This window comes from Lissotriton vulgaris, chromosome 2_1 (genome assembly GCF_964263255.1).
Source record: "Lissotriton vulgaris chromosome 2_1, aLisVul1.2, whole genome shotgun sequence".
NCBI lineage: Eukaryota > Metazoa > Chordata > Amphibia > Caudata > Salamandridae > Lissotriton > Lissotriton vulgaris.
In genome coordinates this window covers 524,542,964-524,566,108 of record NC_141687.1, presented here as the reverse complement: position 1 = coordinate 524,566,108, position 23,145 = coordinate 524,542,964, and the positions used below count along the sequence as shown (strand labels likewise).

At 46.5% G+C, this 23,145-nt stretch overlaps 1 protein-coding gene across 2 annotated transcripts in view; it reads left to right on the top strand.

The window, feature by feature from the left end:
- The window catches only part of TFPI (tissue factor pathway inhibitor), a 249,456-nt gene that overhangs the window by 106,919 nt on the left and 119,392 nt on the right, over positions 1–23,145 (top strand). For both annotated transcript variants that reach the window (XM_086955454.1, XM_086955455.1), the window contains exon 5: positions 18,096–18,272. In XM_086955454.1, coding sequence (XP_086811580.1) covers positions 18,096–18,272 — 177 coding nt within the window. The remainder of the gene's footprint in view (positions 1–18,095; positions 18,273–23,145) is intronic.

Below are 23,145 nucleotides of genomic sequence, written 5' to 3'. Positions count from 1 at the left end.
CCATGATTTTAAAAACCCTACTCAGATGCTGCTTCATCTTGTTTCAAGGACCTTCTCAGGGGCTCCATATCACCTGAGCTCTAAGGCCCTGCTTATCTTCCCTTATTTTTGGAAGAAGGTAATAACTCAGTTATTTGAGCTGTAGCCTGTGGCTATTTGTGCTGTATCGCCTGTAGTGTATTGATAATAGGCATGCAAAGACCTTTATGGTTCTGGGTGGACTCTAAAGAGAAATTATGTAATCTGCTGAGAGGTGTTAATGTAAGGTTATTAGAGTTATGACGAAATGCGTGCAGTGTTTGATTGTATTTCGAAGAATAAAGACATATGTTGCAGAGCTCTGTGTGGGGCTCTGTGTGGGGTTTATTTCATTTACCTGCTTCCGGGCTGGGAAGGGAGCTACAACTTGTAACGAGTAGTACGTGCATCAAAGAAACAAAGCTGCTCTCCCTGAGAGTTTGCAACAGTACAGCAAACTGCTTGTGCTTACCACATGCGCCCGAGTCGATGCAAAGCAGTCTGTGGGTGGTGTATGTGGAGTCAAAGCCCTGCTCCTGCCCATACACGGGTATTGAAGAAGTTGAAGGCCCTGCAGAGGAGCACATTCAAGAAGTCTGCCTGAAACCTGCTGGTAAGGCTGCTGGCAAAGATAATGTGCCTTGACCAAACACAGAGCAATTATTCACATCATAGAAAAAGACGAAGGCAATTACAACCATCTACGAGAAACCGAATATTTACTCGCTGTCAAGAGTGAAGAGAGTTCTATACGATCTTTGATCAGGCGTGATGGCCCAGGCTCAAGCTGATGGGGGGCGCAAAGTGCACAGTGGCTTAAACCTGAAGCCACCACCATCATTTGACACAGCAATGAAACAGAACATAGGTGCCAGGTCGGCTGCATAGATCGAAATGTTTAATGACTTCATAGACGAATTAGGAGAAAAAAAAGAACGCAATAACAATCAAATATCTAAAAAGTGCTGCTAGTGATGGAGTAAAAGAAGTGTTAAAGATTGTCTTACAAACTGATGCAACATTGTACGCAAACATAAAAGAAGCATTGGAAGCCAGGTATAATCTGATGACGAATGTCGTCTATGAAAGGTACATCTTCAACCAAACCCGACAACAAATCGGTGAAATGATGGATGAGTTGGTTGAAAGACTTGATGAACTTATGATGAAGAAGCCTTACGCCTCAGAGTCATTGATGGTTGTCTTTCAGACTCCTTAAGTGGACGCATGTTGAAAGAGATACTTCGTTTAGAGAAAATGATTAATAGTTGCAAGGGCAGAAGAATGAGCAGATCGAAAAGCTGCTGATATGGAAGCAGGAAGAGCGCATAATGAATCAGCGTTGGTCATGAAAAGTAAGCCTGAATACAGAACAGATGTGCACAAGTCTCCAAAGAAAGAAAAGTTATGCTTCCCATGTGGGTTTTCATTCCCTCATAAAAGTAAATGTCCAGGAATGGGACAGACATGCAAAGGCTGTGAGAAAGAAAACCACTTTGTAACGGTCTGCAAAGTGAAAGAGAAACTAAATGTGTCACCGCAAGAAAAGAAAATGCGTTCCAGAAGGTTCCAGAAGCATTTTCGCCACTTCCACAAGCCCAAAAGGCAACATCAGTTACAAGAAGTAGAAACAAAACGAAGTTGATCATCATCAAATTCCTCATATAAAGGTTCTTCTACGTCACTATTAAGCGCCAGTGAAAAAGATGGATGTGCAATGATATCTACCAAGGAACCACGTGCTGCTTGTAAAGAAGATCAAAAGTCAAAAGAGAAGCACCAAAAATCTCTTTTGGACACTGTCCTAAAATTACATGAAAGATGAACTGGTGCCCCACAACCCTTCATTATTGACAGTGGTGCATTGATTAATATTATACCAGTAGAGAAGTTTAACAGCTTGTCTCCTGTGCCACTCCTTACCCCATCAAACACGAAGATATACACGTGGGCTGTGTCTAAACCGTTGCAGAGTCAAGGGTCATTGACAGCAACCATGAGAAATTAAAACGACTTCAGTGCAAGCATCGATTCATGTTCTTCAATAAATGTCATCGAGTGCATGCCTATTTCGTGTTTCCACTGCTGCTGACATAGGACTGATATCTCTCAACCACAACATCTGTGCTCAGTCTTAAATTGTGAGTCAGTTCCCGTTGTTGTTTCATGGCCTAGGAAGATTCAAGACAATTAAATTGCAGTTTAATATTAATGAGGACATTCCCCCTGTTGCCCAACAGCACCGTAGAGTCGCTTTCCACTTACAAGCGGCCGTTGAGAAAGAACGAGAAACACTGTTGAAGCCTGACATTATTGAATGGTCCAATAGTCCCATGCTATGGGTTTCGCTTATACTTGTGATGCCAAAAAAGTACAGTGGAGATGCAGTGGGCATTTGTGTTGATATGCGCAGGGCCAACAAAGCAATTGAGAGAGAAAGACATCCTGGTCCCCGCATCGCGGACATGGTCATGCAGCTGAAGGTAGCCAACGTCTTCTCTCGTCTTGACCTGAACAAAGGATGCCATCAACTTGAGCTGGGAGAAAACTGTAGGTACAGTACTTACTACTTTTTTGACTCATCTTGGTTTCTTCATATACAAAGACTGAGTTTTGGGGTATCTTCAGCTGCGGGAATATTGTAGGATGTTATCCCCCAAATAATTGAACCTGTCACACATGCTTTCAATTACAGTAATGACATACTGGTATTTGGCACAACACAAAAGGAGAATGACAAGGCCCTTATGAGAGTGTGCCAATTACCTGCTGATGCAGGTCTCACTTTGATTGAGGCAAGTTATGAGATTCACAAAACCAAACTCAAATTCTTTGTGGCACATTTTCCCGGATGGGGGAATGAATCCTAGCCCAGACAAAGTGCAAACATTGTCATCTACTTGCCAACCACAAGATGTAACCATGCTGCGATCCTTCTCGGGCACGGCAAGTTATTGATCAAGATACATTTGTGACAGTGCTACACTGAGTGCCCCATTGAGAGAATAATAAAGCAAAATGTCCCATTCCAGTAGTCTCCTGAATGGGACTACAGTTTCAAAGACATAAAACATGCAATTTAAAATGAAACTCAAATAGCCTATTTTCGCCCCAAGTTACATACTGAGATCACAGTAGATGGGAGCCTCTTGGGGTTGGGGGCAATCCTTGCTCAACACAATAGCCATCTGAATGCTCTGAGACACATTGTAGTTATGCCAGCGGAAGTCTGACTGAAACAGATGCTTACTTTCAGCCGGAGGAGAATCTCCCTGTAGTGTGGGCCTGTGAACATTTTCATGGGTTTTTATATGGGAAACATTTCACTATCATCTCATACCACCAGGTGTTACTGGCTGTTTTCGGAAACCCCTAAAATGAGATACCCCCTCTTATTGATAGATGGGGGCTGTAACTGAAAAAGTACGACTATGTGAAAGATCAAAACCCTGCAGACTGCTTTTCATGAGTGCCACTACATCGCCATAGTTCACCATCCAAAGGGGCTGAAAAGTATCTCAACTTCATTGTTAGGACTAGCACGCCAGCAGCTCTATCCATCAAACAAATTATTGCTGCTACGAACACAGATAAGGACATGTTCATCCTCAAAGACATCATTACAATGCAATCTTGGAAGAAAAGTGCTCGACCCCTTGCTGATGATGTTGAATTTCAAAAATTCTAAAGTGTACTAGATGAGCTGTCCATCACTTAAGAAGGCATCAGGCTGAGAGGCTTGAGAATCGTCATACCTGTGAGCCCGAGACAGCAAATCATTGAGCTGGCTCATGAAGATCCTCATGGCATTGTAGCCATCAGAGGAGCCCTAAAAGACCAAGGGCCATATGTAGGTAATCCCTATTTACCGATTCTTAAATACCGAATTTGACTGATTCAGTATTTAAAAATCTGTAAATAGTATGTAGGTAAAAATTTGGTAAATTTTACCGATTGGGTAATATTCGGTATTAACAATTCAGTATTTACCAATTCGGTAATTCCCACTTATTCCTATGGACCTGAAGGCCCATAGGAATGAATGGGAAGCCATTCACTAAATACCGAATCGGTAATAGGGGGAACATATTCAAGGGTGGCAGGGTGTCACATTGACACCCTGTTGCACCCCTGAATCGTGCGTGTGTGCACATGTGGCACACATACATGCCCTAAGAGCATGTATGTCTGCCACATGGCACTTTTAAAAAAGCACAAAATTGCTTTTTTAAAGGTTTTCGATATTTACCACCAACTTGTAGTTGGTGGTAAATAACAAATCCTTAAATCAAAAATGCACTCACTTGAGTGCTCCCTACATAGGATTTAAGGATTCGGTAATTTACCGATTCTTTAAATTACCGAATCTGTAAATTACCAAATCCTTAAATCCAGCCACCTACATTGGAAAAAGCTAAATACCGGTCGGTAACGGCAAATTTACAGATTTTCGGCTGTTACCGACCGGTATTAAGCTACCTACATATGGTCCCAAGTGTGGTTCCATCGATTAGATGAACGAGTTGAAAAAGAGCTGAAATCATGACACCTTTGTAACTTTATTCCCCATGGTGACGCTGCATCGATTGACAATGTCTGGCTTTGATGCTCATGCCTGGGAGAGAGTTGCAGTTGGTTTCTTTGGGCTTCTAGGAAATATACATAATTTCATGGTAGTCATTGATGAATATTTGTATTTTCCCTTGGTGAAAGACTTGTCATTGACAACCCATGACAAAGCCATCAAATGGCTTGATAGCGTGGGGCATAGCTGCTATGCTTAAAACTGACAATAGCCTACCTTTCAAAAGCAAAGAATTCAAGGAGTTTCTTGTTTGCCTTTATGACAATTATCAGAAGAGTACACCTCTCTGGCCCCTAGCCAATGGTGTTGTTGAATGATTCATGGGCACGCTCAAGAAGGTAATTTAGCAAGCATCGATAGAGGGAATCGATCTCAACCAAGCCATCTGTCAAGCCCTTCATGCCTATGGAACAGCTCCTCACTCCACTGCTGGTGAGAGTCCTGCCACCTTGCTATTTGGAACCAAACTACCACAACAGACCTCGGATCTATTGATGAGTTTTGTGCCACGGATGCTTCTTGAAAGTCCAAGATGAAAACATATGCTGATCAGAGCTGATGCACCCAGGAAACAGTCTTTGACAAAGGGGACTGGGTAGTGGTCAAACAGAAAAGGAAGCAGAAAACAGACACTTCATCTCATGTCGACCCTTTGAGGGCTGTGGTGTGAAAAAAGACACATGGTGACAATTCATCGTCCCGGAAAGTCCATCCAATGGTACTCATCACACTTTAAAACACTTATCTCAATGTTCCTCAGGTCCTGATATCACGAGCAATATGACCTCGCCTACCTGTCCAGATCAAGCATCTGAACTGACATTACATGAGCAATGTGCCTCTCAACTGTCACATAACATCCGATCTGGCCGATAATGTGCGAGCACCTCGATTACTCATTGAGAAACTATGATGCTAATGCTGTCTGTACTTTTTATTTAACAAAAGGGGAGATGTAGTGTATGCTAGGACCTTTGCGGTACTGGGCTGCCTCTACACAGAAACTACGTAATCTGCGGTGAGGTGTTAAAGTGTGGTTATAAAAGTTATGATGCAATGCATGCAATGTGTGGTTGTATGTTGAAGAATAAAGACGTAAGTTTCAGAGCTCCATTTCATTTGCATGAAGTAGGGCATGATGCTATATTTCCTAAAACATTTCCTCTTGTTACGTGCATTGCTAAGAAGTCATAGTGATGATGATGTGCTCATGCCATAATCTGTCATACGACTGCACAGCACTACATGATGTAACATAACAAACACTTTCAAAAGAATCTTGATCACTGGAGACAGAGCATGATTTTTGAAGTATAATGTTTAACACTGCAATATTTAGTGGTCTTCGTTCACATGTCTAAAATATGTAATGCCCTTTCTAATGGTTACCATACAAGAATCCTTCATTTTCTAATTGGAAAACATTTTTAAAAGGTTATCAGACAGGCTTCAGGCCTATGTAGGTATTCACGCTACATGAGTGCAGATGGCACATAGTACATGGGTACACGTTGATGTATTCAATATTTTTGATGCCTGTTGAGCAATATGCATTGAACTAACAGAGCACTCCATACTGCACCCATCTTGTGAATGACGGTTTACTGTGAGGTGCAGCATGAGTTGTGTTGTACATACTAGGAATTGCCATGACAGGCACTAAGGGCCCGATGTAGGTAAACGGGATTTTCCGATTTCAAAATACCGAGGCGGGCCGAATCGGTATTCTGAAATCGGAAAACGAGATGTAGGAAAAAAATACCGAATGAAAACCGATTCGGTCGGCATCGGTAATGAGATTCGGTACGTTCCGATTCAGCTCGGTCCGAATCGGAAATTACCGAATCGGCCAACAACGAATCGGAAAATACCGAATCGGCTACCACCGAATCGGATATTTCCGATTCGGCGAATACCGATTCGGTAAAAGCCGATTCGGTAAAAACCGAATCGGCAATCATAGACCCATGGCGAAAAAGCCCATAGGAATGCATTGCATGACCCGATTCGGCTTTTACCGAATCGGATAATACCGAATCGGATTTTACCGATTCGGATTTTACCGAATCGGTAAAAGCAGACTCGGCAATAGGCGATTCAGCCAATGAGGTGGCTCCCCCTCCCCCACCCAAACAGGGAGTGGCAACCCTGGCAGGTGCAGCCAATTAAGAAGTTTCTAGAAGTTTCTGGAAAGCCTGCCTGAGCCCAACACACAGTTAGCAGCAGTGGGAGAAGGAGGTTGCAGACTGAGCAGGAGCAGGAGAATATGGCAGATCAGGCAGGAAGCCAGAAGTCCTCCCAAAAGAGGAAGCCCAAATTCACCACCACAGAACTACAGGTGCTGGTTGAGGAGGTGGTGAGGGTGCACCGCCAGCTCTTTGGCAAGCTGTCCCTCAACGTGCCAGACAGCACCAAGAGGAGATTGTGGGCAGACATCGCCCAGAAGGTCAATGCTGCTGGAGTCACCCCCAGGTCCATTGAGGAACTTAAGAAAAGGTTTTATGACCTCCGCAGCCTCACGAAGAGGAAGCTGGCCGACCTCCAAAGGCAGGCTGGACTCACCGGAGGAGGCAAGAACCCGGCGCCACCCCTCACCGAGCTGGAGGAAATTGTCTCCAGCACCATCGAGAGGGAGAGCATCGTAGGGATCGGGACCCTGGACAGCACTGCGATGGCCACAGCTACAGGTAAGAAGCATGCGCATCATGACACACCCTACCAGACACCTCCCCATTAGACACAATGCATAGGCAAACACCAGCACTGTACTGTCACCAACATACAAGAGACAAGCATCATGGTACATGTAGTCAGCAGAAGTTAGCCAAATATGTCAGTGCAGAATCACAAGACAGGAAACAGTGTGACACGGTGTAAGGAGATGCAAGGACATGTGGAATGCCATAATTGTACTGACTGTAATACATCGGCAATCAGTTTACAAATGCTTCTTTGTACCTAGGGGCACCATCAGGCGGCACCACTGTGGCAGCAGAGGGAGCTTCGACATCACATACTGCAGTGGCAGGGCCGAGCACCAGCCAGCCTGGCCAGGAGGAGGAGGATGAGGATGAGGAAGGAGACACCCCAGGGCTTGGAATGGAGGGAGTCCTGGTGATTGATTTCCAGGCAGTGCACTCCCCAGTACTGGCCAGCTCACCCCCCTTGCAATTTTCACCATACAACTCCCCAACAAGGCAGACCATTCCGCCGACAACAGCTCCTGCCACAACCGTGGCCTTGCCACCCGTCCTACCTGTCCTGGGAGCAGGGGCTCCGGGACCGGCCAGCACCACACCACCACCAGTGGCACCCCAGCCCACTCAGCAGGCCGGAGGCAGCAGTGCCAGACGCCGTGCCACCACCACCACCACCACCACCACTGCTGCACCAGCACGGGAGGGCAGTGTGTTCCTGGGCCTGGAGGGCCAGATGGTCAAAATCCAGCGCCAACAGGCCAGATCCACCATGGCCTGCCAACGCCAGCTCCTGCAGCACAACCTGCAGATGGGGGAGTTGGTGAAGGGGTTCCAGGCTGTTGTGGACAGCAACAAGGAGGTGGCAGCAGGGTTGGGCAGGCTGACCACTGCCATCACCCACTCCTCTGCCAGGCAGGAGGAGCATGAGGTTGCGCGCAGGAGGGATGCCCGGGTGCTCAACCGGGCCATGGCCCGCCTTGCAGCGGCGACCGCACAGCTGTGCCATCGTAGCTCAAATCAGGAGTCGGTGCTGAGTCAGCATACGGCTGAGCTGACCAGGGGGATGGCCAGGATCACCACGGCCATGGAGGCCATGTTAATATCAAACGCCGCCTCCAATCCTGCCCTGGACCTGGGTGATGCTGGAGACAGCAGCAGCCGCAGCAGCCCGGCCAGCGCTGCATCAGAGCCAAGGAGGAGCACCAGGCGATCCGCTGATGCTGCAGGCCATTCGGAGGGGGCCGAGGGACACCCCAGTGGGTCTGGAAAGCGGGCCAAAAAATAGGCTGGCAAGGGGGGATGATCAAACCAGAACCCTGGACTTTATTTGTTTTGACAGACTCCATTTTTTGATGCACTTCAGTGATGTAACTGTGGTGCATCACTATTAAAAAGTTTATTTTCCAAGCAACATTTAGCTGTCTTTGCATCTGTACTCAGTCAGAAATAGTTCTCAGTGATCTCCTCACGTCTGTATCTGCCATCACATGGCGTACACACCCCAGCTGGCTGTGTCAGTGGCACAGCTTCGTCGTCGTCATAGTCCTCGTAGTCAGACAACTCCACCTCAGTGCCCTTCTTGACCGCAAGGTTGTGTAACATTGCACATACAGCTATGATCTTGCAGCAGGTGATGGGGGTATACTGCCTTGCACCTCCACTCTTGTGCAGGCATCTGAATCTACTTTTCCAGATGCCAAAGGTCCGTTCAACAACATTCCTGGTGCGTATGTGGGCACGGTTATACCTCCTTTGGCTGGGTGTGGAGGGGTTGAGGTAGGGGGTGAGTATGAATGAGCGGAGGGCATATGCACTGTCGCCTGGAAGAGAAAGGGGTCACATTAGACACATGCATACATGTATTACACCTACCTACTATGTGTTATGGGGGTCTGATGATGTGGCTCACCTAGGAGGTATCCTTCTCCAAAATCGCCAGCCATCAGCCGTGCATATATGCCGCTCTGTTGGAATATATAGGAGTCATGGGTACTCCCTGGAAATTTTGCTACCAGGTCTGTGATGGTGCACTTGGCATTGCAGATCACCTGCACGTTGATGGTGTGTGTCGATTTCCGATTGCGGTATATGTATTCGGTGTCCGCTGGTGGGCAAATCGGAATATGCGTGCCATCTATGCAACCGATGACTTGGGGAAAGTGTGCCATCTGGTAGAAGTCCGCTTTGGTTTGTAGCAGTTCTGCGTGGGTTGCAGGGAATGAGATGTATTGGTCCATCCTGTCTATCATGGCGTCAAGGAATATGTGGAAGAACCTTGACAGGCTGCTCTGGCTCACCCCTCCTGCTGCTGCTACTCCACTTTGATAGCTGCCAGACGCTACCAGGTGTAGGCTGCATAGCACCTGGACGTGCGCAGGGATGGCGTGTGCCCTTGGGGTGTGGTGGTCCAAGTATGGCTTAAGGTCCCTGATGAGCTCAAGTATGGTGTCAGAGTCCAGCCTGTATCTCTGTAGGATCTCAGCCTCAGTGAGCATGAACAGGGTTATCCTCTGTCTGTAGACCTGTTCATTTCGCAGCCATTCCCTCAGTTCTTCCTGCTGTAGCCGTAGCCGCCTCGCAATGACATAGAAAGCTGCCATCCTGCAAGTTGCAATGCATTTTGGGACTGTTTATATGGGTTGGAGTTGGTTACCACCTGATTGCAATCCATGGTAAATACCGAGTGAATTCTACCGATTTTGAGCCGATTTCGGTGTTTCTGTGCCTCCCTACATCTCCCCAACTGTCGGAATCGGGGAATTTCCCGATCGGAGATTCATACGAATCGGCATGTTTTCCGATTCGGATCATGTCCGAATCGGTATTTTTTCCGATTCGGTACATGGACCGAATCGGTGAATTTCCGATTCGGTGTCACTAACGAATCGGTAGTAGGACCGATTCGGTGAATTTCCGATTCGGTGTCACTAACGATTCGGTAGTGGGACCGAATCGGTGATTTTCCGATTCGGTGTCACTAACGAATCGGTAGTGGGACCGAATCGGTGATTTTCCGATTCGGTCTCACTAACGATTCGGTACATGGACCGATTCGGTCTTTGTAACCGAATCGGTGTTTTTCCGATTCGTTACATATCCGATTTTCGGTATGTACGTATCGGATTCTTTCACATTCGGTACACATTCCGAATCGGTTTTCTGTCCGATTCGTTCTGTTTTTGGTTCCCTACATCTCGATGGCTGTTTACCGATCGGTAAGGGCCAAAAATCGGTATTTTCGGCCGATACCGATCGGTAAAGCCCTACCTACATCGGGCCCTTGGACCCAGGGTAGAAATTTGAAAAAATAATTTTATGGGTCATTGTTGGCTAATCTCAAGCTTTTTGGCAACAGGTGTGTGCTAAGCATTGCTGCATCCATGTCAAGGATGTTGCTCTGTCTCCCAATTCAGCACGGGGAGCATGCATAATCTACATTGCATGCATGTCGTTGTGGCAGATATCAATGAGGGATATCACCGTATTAAAAAGATATCATATGTATAACGCAGAAAAACGTATACTAAATATTTTTAAATGTTCACATATACTCTGTAATAATCTTGACCAATTGGTTAATAGTCTTCTTATTCATTGACACATTGACTGTCCTTGGTAGCATTCATACAGCAAGTGAGTAGGTGATAGGTCAACAGCAAATCTTCTCAGATTGCCATTTTTCCATTCAAATTGCATTGATGTATATATCAATGACAAGTGCCAGTGACAGTAATTATACAGTTATTTGTTGTTAATGACATAATATTCACACTTACATTTTGTAATATTACTTGGATGTCATAAAATACCTATATGCAGGTTTTAACAGTTATCTACATGAGGATCTGGAAATATACAGCATGTCTGTCAATAATTAATATAAAAACTGTTTATAAAATATCTCACGACCTATATTTGGATTTCAAACATTATTGATTTATTAATACATTTATTTGTTAGTGATTTATTAATACATCCACATCTTGAACAGCAAGAGTATTTTTAGAAATCTGAGCTGAACTTTGGTATGTTCAGTGCTGTGTGTGCACATGTGTGTGTGGTGCTTATCCCTACAAGTGCCTATCTGTACATGTATCATTATAAATCGGTTACAGTTAATAAGGGGAATGATTTTCCCAAGGGATTGTAACTGGCATCCAATAGACTATAAGAGTCAGATCCTAGAGTTGACACATATCCTAATGTTTTACTTTTTACCCATTATGTATGGCCCCTAAATCATGAAGTAATGGAAGAGCTGTATATAATAAGCCTCTCTTGCCAAAGGTAAAATTATACGTGGCACCTGCCACTTACCCATCCACTGTCTACATTTACCCTTCCCCACATTGTTTGGAAATATAGAAGTGCGGTCCCCGGAAGCTTGTTTCCTTTCCAGTATAAGAATTGGCTTGGTAGTTTGGTCTGCCCTGTTCCCATGATGCACTGGGCCAGGGACAGACTAATTTGCATGTAGCCAGGTTCTGAGCTGGGATGGTGCAGTGAGCTAAAAAAACGGTGATGGATCAAGCCCTGATCTGTTGACTGGGTACGAGTGTTCTGTTTAATCCAGATACTCTGTCCATCACCACCCCATTTTCTGAATCGGTTTGTCCACCATAAGCGTGAAAGGGTATACTCAGATGTGAGTCCCTTGCTCACTGCACCATCAGGATTCAAGCAAGCCAGGCCGAAGACGGCTGTAATGCCAGAAACCGGTCCCCGGAAGCTTGTTTCCTTTCCAGTATAAGAATTGGCTTGGTAGTTTGGTCTGCCCTGTTCCCATGATGCACTGGGCAAGGGACAGACTAATTTGCATATAGCCAGGTTCTGAGCTGGGATGATGCAGTGAGCTAAAAAACGGTGATGGATCAAGCCCTGATCTGTTGACTGGGTACGAGTGTTCTGTTTAATTCAGATACTTTGTCCATCACCACCCCCTTTTCTGACTCTATTTTTATAGTCCTTGTTTGCTCCTGGGAAGTGCTGGTACTAACCCGTTTAATGTATTGCAACAGTGCAGGCACTATCCTTTTCAAATTAAAGACCGCCACGTACTCAGTACAGGACAGTCCCTGCCCATGTAAAGCACTGCTTCCCCATTAAAACATTTTTAAAGGGGCCTTTAATCTGGCTAGAAAGTTGGCAATAAATCTTGGCATGGTCCTTTTATACGCCTAAAAGGCTTTCGACAGGGTGGATTGGGACTTTTTGTGGGCTACACTTGCAGCATTTGGATTCAGAGGGCGATTTAGACAAAGGGTTCAAACTTTGTATGATAAATCTCAAGCAAAACTACTATATACAGGCCACAATCATTACCATTCCCAATTGTAAGAGATACTAGGCAGGGATGTCCTCTTTCTCCCCTGCTGTTTCCTCTGTACATTGTGCCATTCATTCGAGCATTGTAATCCAATCTACAAATGACCCTGCTAATATCGGGAATAACTCAATTTAAGGTAACTGCCTATGCGGATGACATTGCCGTCTTTACTACCGATCAAGCAAAGGCAATAAGTTTAATTGAGGATGAAACAAGTAAATTCAGTAATCTTTCAGGTTATAAACTAAATGTTAAAAAAACACAAGTGCTGTTTAACTTTGGGCCTGAAAGATCGATAGCGGGTGTCTGCTCGATAACCACGTATTTAGGGGGCTGCATTTCGGCACAGATTGAACAGATACTTACTTTGAATTATGAACCCCTGTTGAAAGACACAATGAAGTGACAAAAAAAATTGGCATAAACTTCCAATACGTATAGCAGGGAGGTGTAATATTATAAAAATGAAGGTACTCCCAAAGTTCTTATACTTATTTCGATTCATTCGCCTACGGGTCTCTAACTCCTTTTTTATGGAAACTTGAGGGGCTGCTAGGTAGTTTTATTTGGGGGTATAAAAAAGCCCGACGGGCAATAGATTTATTGAAGCTCCCATATAATCAGGGAGGGCTCGACTTTCCGGATTTAAAAATATATTTTTGGGCAGCATTTGCAAGGCGTATCCGTAGTCTCTTAGATGCCAAATACCCAAATTTCTGTCACCGCTTAGTCTTGGGAACCGACAGCCAAATGTTTTTATATAAAACTAATGACCCAAATTACTTCAAAAAGGTTAGGTTCATGACCATCAGAGATAGTATATATATATGGCGAGCAATGTGTGTTAGATGTATAGTGTAGTTCTTTCTTGATAAGCTTCCTCTATGGGGCAATCCCATACTACCAGAGGTATTCCAAGATACTCTCAGTAAGCACTGGGCCAGGTATGGGATTCAATGTCTGGGGAATCCGTATGATCACAATGATTTTATTACATTCGAGAACCTGCAGCTTCACTACATTTTACCTGGTCAAATGTTTTTTAAGTATCTTCAGATCTGGGATTACTTCTTGAAACACCTAGCCCTAACGACAGTATCTAGCTCAGAGATATGGGATTGCTTGCATACGGAGAAGACAAAATCAGTCATTAGAATTATGTATCAATATATCAGTAATTTTAGACAGAATGGTTGTGAAAGGCTTGCTGCACGATGGAGCAAGGCTTTGGGGATTAATATTACGCCTACAATTATTATTCAAGCACTCTGAACTATTTACAGTTCAGTTCATTCCGTCAGCCTGGAACTACAACAAGGATTTCCACAGTGGCGGGCACATCCTGCATTTATAGCATTGTGGCGGGCGGTGCAGGGAGCACCGCCAGCCACTATGCTATAAATGCATTAAAGCATTTGCATAAACAAAGCGGCAGGCACCGCGTGGTGCCTACCGCTTTGTTTATGCAAATGAAGGGGGGTACCACAGGTACCCCCCTGTGTGCAGCCCCCACCTCTCCTTCACTCTGGGGGCCCGCCGGGGAGCCCCCAGAGTGAAGACCGCATGACTTTCCGTGGCGGCATCACCGAGGAAAGGCATCTACACAAGCCCATCATAATATGGCTGGCGGTGTCTATTAGACACCGCCACCATATTAAACCTTAGTTAGGTGATGAGGCAAGTACTAGGAATAGATCCTCCCCCTACAGTCATTGATATTATGTTGGGATACAAAGAAGAGAGCCAGGGACTAACGCGTTTTATCTAAATTTTAGGAGTGGCAGCCCGATTAACTATGGCTAGTGTCTGGGTCTCTCCTACATCCCCCTTTTAGGCGAATGGTGGGCTACAGTAAGGGAAACTTATAAAATGGAGAAAGCCCTAGCTAGGGCAAGAGGAACTCTCTCCCTGATAAAATTAAGGCTATATGGAGGTACTTGACACTAGATACATAAGATTAAAAGACTAGAATGGGGGAGTGTGTAATATGTAATTTGAAGGGGTGCCTCTAGTACGCAGTAATTAGATGCCTGTCTTAAGCTTATAATATTTTTTTTTCCCTCTCTTAGTTGTGTCATTATTTCAAGAATGCTTATATATGTTCAGTGATGTACCTCTAAGGTGTTTTTTCTTTTTGGAGAGTATAAGATACTTTAAGTATCATTTGTAAATGAAGCTCTCTTGTTCAAAATAAAAATCATTAAAAAAAACATTTTTAAAATCCTGACCTGGTGCCCCATCTTGCAGTCACATCACCTTCCCGTCAACCCATCCCGTCAACCCCCTCTTCCAAATATATGCAAAACACTGGCATCCTACCACCCACCGCTCAGTACCCTGTGCATATACCTTCTTCGTCTTGGCCAAAAACAAATTGTAAAAAAAACCTGGCTTATGGCACCCACCTTTGCCAACCCTCCCTGCTCTCCCTTAATATTCTGGAGAGCCAGCACTGAGATGACGCTGGCAGAGCCAATGGTCAGCGCCGCTTGTTTTCCCACGTCAGCAGGAGTCTTCAGAGTCTGAATTTCTTTGCTGGGGAATATTACATGAACGCCATGACTTAAAATCTGCAAACAACATATAAAGATGCTCTGGGGAGGTGTTCCCAAACTGGTGGAACATACATTACCAAGGGACGCAGGATATGAACATGTATGAATTCTTGCTGCTCCGACGGTAGTGTAGAACAGGTTCCAAAAATGTATAGATTTACAAATAATTTTAAGATCTGGATCTCCAGCTTAGACTGGGGTGTGCTACCAGGGCATGCCAAACATAACCTCTGACTCTAAGCTTTAAATTTGGGTGGGGTAATGCATAGGGTTAGCATACAGCACCTCTAAGCCTTTCATTTATCAATCTGCTGGAGATTGGTTTATTATAAGTTCTAAATATGGATATATCCATCGGTAGCTGCCAAAACTGATATCCTGAATAGGGCAGGATAAGAGAGGAGCCGAATCTCATGGCCACCATACACGTTCACACCTGCTATGGCCACTATATTACCTGCGCTACTTCAACAATGGCCTTGAATGTTGGTTGTGACGTCCTTGACAAGTTCTTGTAGGTTTGAATGGTGAGTAATTGCATCAATCTACAGTGCCAGCATCCTAGGGTGCGTGAGCACAGGAGCCACACATTATGTAGATTAGCTCCACCAGGGCCAGTCTTTACAAAGTCCAATGCAAAAATGACTTCTAAAATGTGCCTAAGTGGAACATCATGAAGTGATGGACCAATGGCAGTCAAGTTTAGAATATGAAGCTCTTTACCTTTTTATTAGTAGTCATGTTATTCCTGTTGATGTTTTATGTCATACATCATCTCCAGTCACTTGAAAAGTGCATGTTAGCTAGAATATGGCACGCAGAAGAGTGTGTCATTCTGTGGCTTGGGACCTAGCTGCAACAAATCTAGACAAACTCTAGTGATGTAGCTTTTCAGAATATATGGAGGGACGGATTAGTGAAACCTGATGACTTCCCATTGCAAAGCATGATGATGGTAATGAATACTTACATCAAACACAATAACAGCTATTTTGACAGTGAGTCGTGAGCAGGATAGTCTTACGGAAGGAGGTAGCATCATAGGTGGGTGGGCTTGTCTTGGACATATCTGAACAACATCTGGAGATAAGAAGACTTTCAAACCTGCCTCTGTGGCTGGAATTCAGAAAGGAGATTAACAGCACCGTCAAGCATATGAAATCAGAGCCGAGGACTGGGAGCCCTATTTTTGTAAATGTTTCATTCCTAACCATACCTCTGTCTATTGAATTGAGAATACAACTGTGACCCATTCCTTTGAGGAAGTCCCATAACTAAAGGAAATTGCTGAAGGACAAGCCTTTAGGCCCATTGGATATTGGGTCAATGTGTTGCATAGTGGCATTTGGATGGCCGAGATGTGGAAATGTACCCAAAAGTGAGCACAGTTGTGGAGGGTCACCCTCTTGTTCACGGGTCCAAAGACTAACTAAAGAGAGATCGGCACTGAAGCTGAAGTAAAACAACAAGGTTATTAATCACTCATGAGCGGGACCACGTCCACACAATACTCTCAAGCATTACAGCAGGAGGTACCCTGAACTCACAAACCATCGTCCTTATATACAATTTTGTTGCAATGTAAGCATATGGACAAAAATGGAAAGAGCAAGTTTAAACACAGGAATACCAATCGGCACACAAGGGCAGATGGATGACCACTTGGTCAGCTAATAGGAAGGGGGAGCAGGAATGCCTTTGACAGCAGTAAACAATCAATAGATAGCCTCTAAAACCAGGTGCACCGGCAGCTACAAACCCCCAGCACGTACATTGCTGAGCCATGTCAAAAGAGGTCAACTAAAATAGATGACACAAGCAGGGAGAAAAGACGAACAGCAGAGGACGAAGGAAACGAAACGGAAGTCACAGCCAAAATGGCTGTTGCTTATGCTAATTCAAAATATTACACGTTTCCACAGAGATGCGAACTCCAAACAAAAAATTGTCTAACCTGAGAGTAGGACTCTGTGTAAACTAGTTTTGGTTGGGATTCAACTAACCTAACATGTTTTCATAGAGGGGGGGTTATGACCCTGAAGGTGTACGACCAGTGGGCAATGCTTTGTCTGGAAGGGTGTCTAGACATGATTGAGCTCAATCCCAGAGAGTTGGCTCTAGAGGTTGCACTTGGAGTGAGCATGGCAAGTGTCCCTTTAGAGTTAACAGAAAGGAAATCGCTGAGCTTGCTTTTGCCGCCTGATTGATAATCATAATATGCCTTGAGGACAATCTGTTGTCCTCAAGGCATATTAATAAGTGCAATACATGGATGCATCTCACTAGTGCCTGGATAACCCTTGGGGTAACAATTCAAGCTATATACACTATTCATCATCATCTGCTTCATCATCATCACCATCGTAAGATTTTCAGTGAAAAAATGTGAGTCAGCCAGTAGATCCACTCACCTTTGGAAATGTTAATTCCCTTCCCATTGTATTAGTCCTCAGATTAGCACAAATCCAGGTGATTTGCCGTTTGATCACACTTTGAATTGAATTCTCAATTGCAGTTACACCTGACTTTTAATTTCAAATGGAACAAATTTTCGAGGACATCATATAATCACATTTTGGGAATTTTCAGCTATGGTTTCTTTCTTGAATTTGTGAGGTATTTCTTGCTCACTTACTGAACACCTTGCAAAGAATGGGTGAGTTCATTTTCTGCTTGTGCATGTAAGTGAATCGTGCATATTTTGACATACTTGCTTTTTATAATATTCTCATTCACTGTGAATCCTGCCCAGTTTTGTCATGAGTGACAGGTGACAAATCGTTTTGTTAGGGCGGGTTCAGGGAGGAGACTTCATGGCCTTCACTGTGGTGGGTATATCAGTCTGCCTGTGCCATGTGTCATTGTATTTTTTCTTCGACACATACAATTACTATTAATTTGTTAAATCCTAGAAACACCATCATTCTGCTTCTTGGAAGACGATCCTGGAATATGCAGAGGATTAATCACTCGTTATTTCTATAACAAAGTGTCAAAGAAATGTGAAATGTTTAAGTACGGAGGATGCCTTGGAAATGCAAACAATTTCAAGACCATTGAAGACTGTCAGATTACCTGTGAAGATCCAAGTAAGTTGTTACTCTTTTACTTTAAAAGTATATTTTCATAGTAATATGTATTTATTTTATTTGATGTCTGAGGAAGTATCAGAATGGGGTCCTGGGGGGGGCGGCCGACCAAAGGGAGGCCTACCCCGCCTGGGGGAATTTGGGGGCCGGGAAAGGAGGGGGGTAGAGATAGCGCCGCCCGGGGACGGGTTTGGGTGTTTTGGTAGCTTTTGGGCTGGGGGCGGGGCTTGGTTGGGCTTCTTTTGGGCTGGGCTTTGGTAACCGGCCGGTCACGTGGCAGAGACACCATTTTCAGTGTGGTGTCTCGGCCGCCGGGCGGGGGGTGGCGGATGGACATTTTTTCTCATGGACATTTGTTCTTCAAATCATCCATCGTCTCAAACGGCACGAGTGGAGAGCCTGCGCAAGAATGGACTTACTGAATGTGTTTAGCGCAAGGGGACATTGCGGGCTTGGGTGAAGCCAGATTTTCCCGGCAGGCTGGACACTCGCTGGTGCAGGGACGGGCCGCGGCAGAAGGTATGCTGGACACATCGCTGGAGGTAGGAGGAGCTCGGGAGAGCAGCATGCGGCTCCACGCGGCCGAGCGGATGGGCCTGTTCCGCCTGGTGCGGGCGGTCAGGCTCCCACGTGGGACTAGGTGAGTCCCAGCTGTCCCTACCCGAAGGGTCCCTACGGCGGCCGGGGTTTATTTTGGGGCAGAGGAGTAAAGACTGATGTGCTTCTTGGGGGGTGGTAATTTTTAGTAGTGCACGCTGGGGGTATGGACGTTGTTGTGAAGTGTTTCACCGTAGGATGAATATATTACTCAAATAAAGGATGTCCACAAGAATATAATTGGTGGTGTAGGGGGTTGGGGGGGCGGGAAGAGACGGGGGGAAGGGGCGCTACGGTACCTGTGAACGCTGTTAAAATGAATTCCGGTCGGCACAGTACTTCATTCAAGGAGAGTCTCTTCGTGTAAGGGGTTAGCTCACGTCTATAGTAACTATTATTGTGACAGGAAATTGGATTTCAGCCGGATATCAGTCAAATATTGAGTATGGTTTTCCAAGAGAAAGCCTGCACCATCGCTCATTTGCAAGACATGCTTACGACATGAGGTAGTAATACACCTACAATGATACAGTGAAGGCGATTTTATTGCGGTCACTCCTAAGATTCGAGTGCTTTCTGAAAGCAATGTAGATATGAAGCGTTTCATGACAGACTCAGCAGTGGGGGGCTCTGCAGGCTGGGCCAGCAGTACCACGTCACCCGTTATTGGAAATATTAGGGGTGACGGAGCTGTGCGTAACCACGCTCTCCACAACCTCCACTATTCCTTCTTAATTGTCTCGAGAGCCCGGAAAGGAAACGCTAGTCTGCTCCGACAGCTTAGCTCGGCATGACCTCGCATTTCTCACAGGGAGCTAATTTAACACTGAAATTGGTTAAATATGGAAATGACACTTGTGAGCACTTTAGCGGAATTCTGGCACAATCCCGCCAGAGTGCTACGACAAGACCCGCTACCCTGAAATTCCCCAACCGAGTCTCACAGTCGAGAAGCTGAGCAAAGGGAAAGTTCAAATGCATCTATATTACAGGGATTGGTATTTCAGCTTTCTTTAAACCTGCAGGGATATTTATTCATGGTAATTGTCTCCAAAGCTGCTTGTCCCAGCTTCTTATAACTGCGAGGTGGCCTGTGTATGATGCGTCAGGGTGGAAGGAGGGAAATGCGCAGAGCGGGTTTAAGGACCCACAAACTATTCATTGGTTCTCAGTAGAAACGATGTTTGCACTCTCGGTACGTGGGATAGAACAGCGTGGTGCTCGGATACAAACAGTGCCCACATTTTATTTTATTATTCATTGGAAATGGGGGGCAGTTATTACTGGCTCACGTTAGGCTGCACATTTCATGGCTACGAGCTTGTGACAATTTTACTCATTCGCAAAACGTGCGTTATGCTTCTGCCTTTGGTAACATGGACCCAGGAAGTGTGTCTATGACCAATTATCTTATAAACAAGGGGAACCATCCAATATGCACTGGTATTGTATGGCATACAAACGACTGACAACATGAACATTATTACACATGATTTTCCAACGGATCAATGGGCCTTTGGCCAGACTATTCGTTGGTCATCAGTACTCTAATCCAGGAATGCACTAGGTTTGACCTACCGTTATCCAGATGGTGAGCCCTCCTTCCAACAGATGGATCACTTTTAGAAACCCTTCTGGCGGTAAAAGGCGGAAAGAGTGCAATAGGCCTTCAGATGTGCAAACCCTAAGCTCCCGCAACATGACCAGAGAGAACTTGTTTTGTGCCCGCCACAAGTATTTTATGATATTTAGGCCAGAGGCTGAGTATAAAATGCGCCCCCCCCTACAATCGCAGAATGTGGTGCACCCCCGGCTCTGGATACTGCATGGCTTCCTGCCCATTCCATTTAAATTTGCCTCCGTCGGGGGCACGATAGTATTACGAGAAGTTTGGTGGGAGGTGACGACAGGTCGCCGCAGTGGCAATAAGCAGTCTTATCCCCAGCGTCCACCTTTGCTTCCTGTGCAAAAGTGTATAGTTGCCTCAGGCTGATGAACACACAGTTGTCAACGTGCCCCCACGGCTTTAGTGGGCCGGGTCCTGCCGGTGCCCAACACTGACAATTCTTGAAGGCAGGTACCGAGACGGGTCCCTGCCGGGCTCAACATTTTCGGCCTAGCTCTCGGAACGGAAAGAAATCTTACCTCTGCAACAGTACACGGTTTTGACATACCTTTTATTGTTTGCAGTTATATATGTAAAACGCGAAGTGCTTTCCCTGAGCGTCTACAAAGACTTATTCATTGATTTGGTAGGCACTGGCGATTAATTGATTCGCTCAGACACACTGTACCTTGAGCTGATGCTGAGACTCAAACCTGCTTCCTGGTCCTCAGAGTTAGTAGCTCTCTAGCCATTACGCCACAACCACTCGCACAGGAACCAAAGCGTTTTCAATAGTATATACAACGAAGCTATGGTGTTATGTATGTAGGTATGTAGTATATTTATCTTATCCAACTAACAACCTTTGGCAAAGCCAATAGTCAGGGCTGGTTGTGGGTGTAGTGTGACTTGTATAATATAAGGGGAGGCAATAACAGAAGCAGCAAAATACCAGTTAAGCTGAGCACATATTGGTATGGATAAGGGGGAGCCAAGTGCAGCGGTGGATTGTCTAGAGTGTCTGGGCGGGCTATGGCGTCTTGGAGGACTACACGTTGCCTGGAGCGGCCTGGGTGAAGGTCTGAGGGGGGAGGGGGGGGCTGGAGTTGTATGTGGGACAAAGGGGGCATTGATAGGGGAGTCGTTCGGGCCTCATTCGGGCTCCGGTGCCGCTTTGTCGCTAACCGGGGGTTCGGAAGGGGGTGGAGTCTACACGTCTCGCAGGGTAGGGGGTTTTTTGCGGAGCGTACTGGATCCTTTTCTTGCGGTTATGGTGAACATGGGGCGTTTTTAGGTGCTGGCTACTTTTTGGGGTGTCGGCCTAGGTGCAGGTTTGAGGGGGCTCGAGCGGGCGGTACGGGCGTTATAGGCGTGAACAGGGACAGCGCCTCGGTTAGGCCGCGGGCATTTCAAGTCGTGCGTGGGTGAGAGGTACGTTCTTTGCAGTGGGCTTTTTCCTGGCGGACAGGCTCTGGGGGTGACGCACTGTGTGGAGGACTTCTTCCTGGGCGCCAGAGAGGACGCACGGTCCCATGTCGGTGTGGTCATTCTCCGTAGTGAGCTCGACTCCATGGTCAGGGAGCACGCCCGCCGGAGGACAGGGGGGTCGCAACGCGCAGGGGGGTCTGACGCGGAACGGTGCCGCAGCCATGTCGGGGGCTGCGGGGTATGGGAGGTGACGGGGGGGTTGGGGGCACTGCAGCAGGGGTTTCTTCGTGGTGGACGGGCTCGTTTGTGGGACACACCATCCGGAGGGCTTCTCTCTGGTGGGACGGCCGGCTTCGGCGGACTGCCTGCAGGCGCTGGGCGGCTTCTCAGGCCTTGTGTTGACAGGGGGGGGGGCCCTGGCCGCCAGAGAGGGGGCACGGCCCCGGTTCAGTGCGGCATGCGTCGTAGGGAGCTCGATTCCGCGGCCTGGAAGCACGCCCCGGGGGTGACGTTGACTGAGGGCATGGCCCTATACATTTAGTGACTGAGGGCATGGCCCTATGCATGGGTGACTGAGGGCATGGCCCTATGCATTGGTGACGGAGGGCATGGCCCTATGCATTGGTGACGGAGGGCATGGCCCTATGCATTGGTAATCGAGGGCATGGCCTGATGCGTTGGTGACGAGGGCAGGGCCCTCTGCTTTGTGCGGGGGCATGGCCCTGTACATTGGGGACGGAGGGCATGGCCCTCTGCATTGGTGACGGAGGGCATGGCCCTATGCATTGGTGACGGAGGGCATGGCCCTATGCATTGGTGTCGGAGGGCATGGCCCTATACATTGGGTACAGAGGGCATGGCCCTATATGTCGGTGACGGAGGGCATGGCCCTATACGTTGGTGACGGAGGGCATGGCCCTATACCTTGGTGACGGAGGGCATGGCCCTATACATTGGTGACCGAGGGCATGTCCCTATACATTGGTGACGGAGGGCATGGCCCTATACGTGGTGGCGGAGGGCATGGCCCTATACGTGGTGGTGGAGGGCATGGCCCTATATGTGGTGACAGAGGGCATGGCCCTATACATTGGGATGGAGGGCATGGCCCTATGGTTAGGGGGGAGGACCTGCCGGCGGCTCGAAGGCATGGACCTGACAGCACTGGGCTTGAGGGAGGTCCGCGGCACGCCATATAGTTAGGGGGTGGTCCTGCCGACTGGGTCATGTGGCACGTCCCGG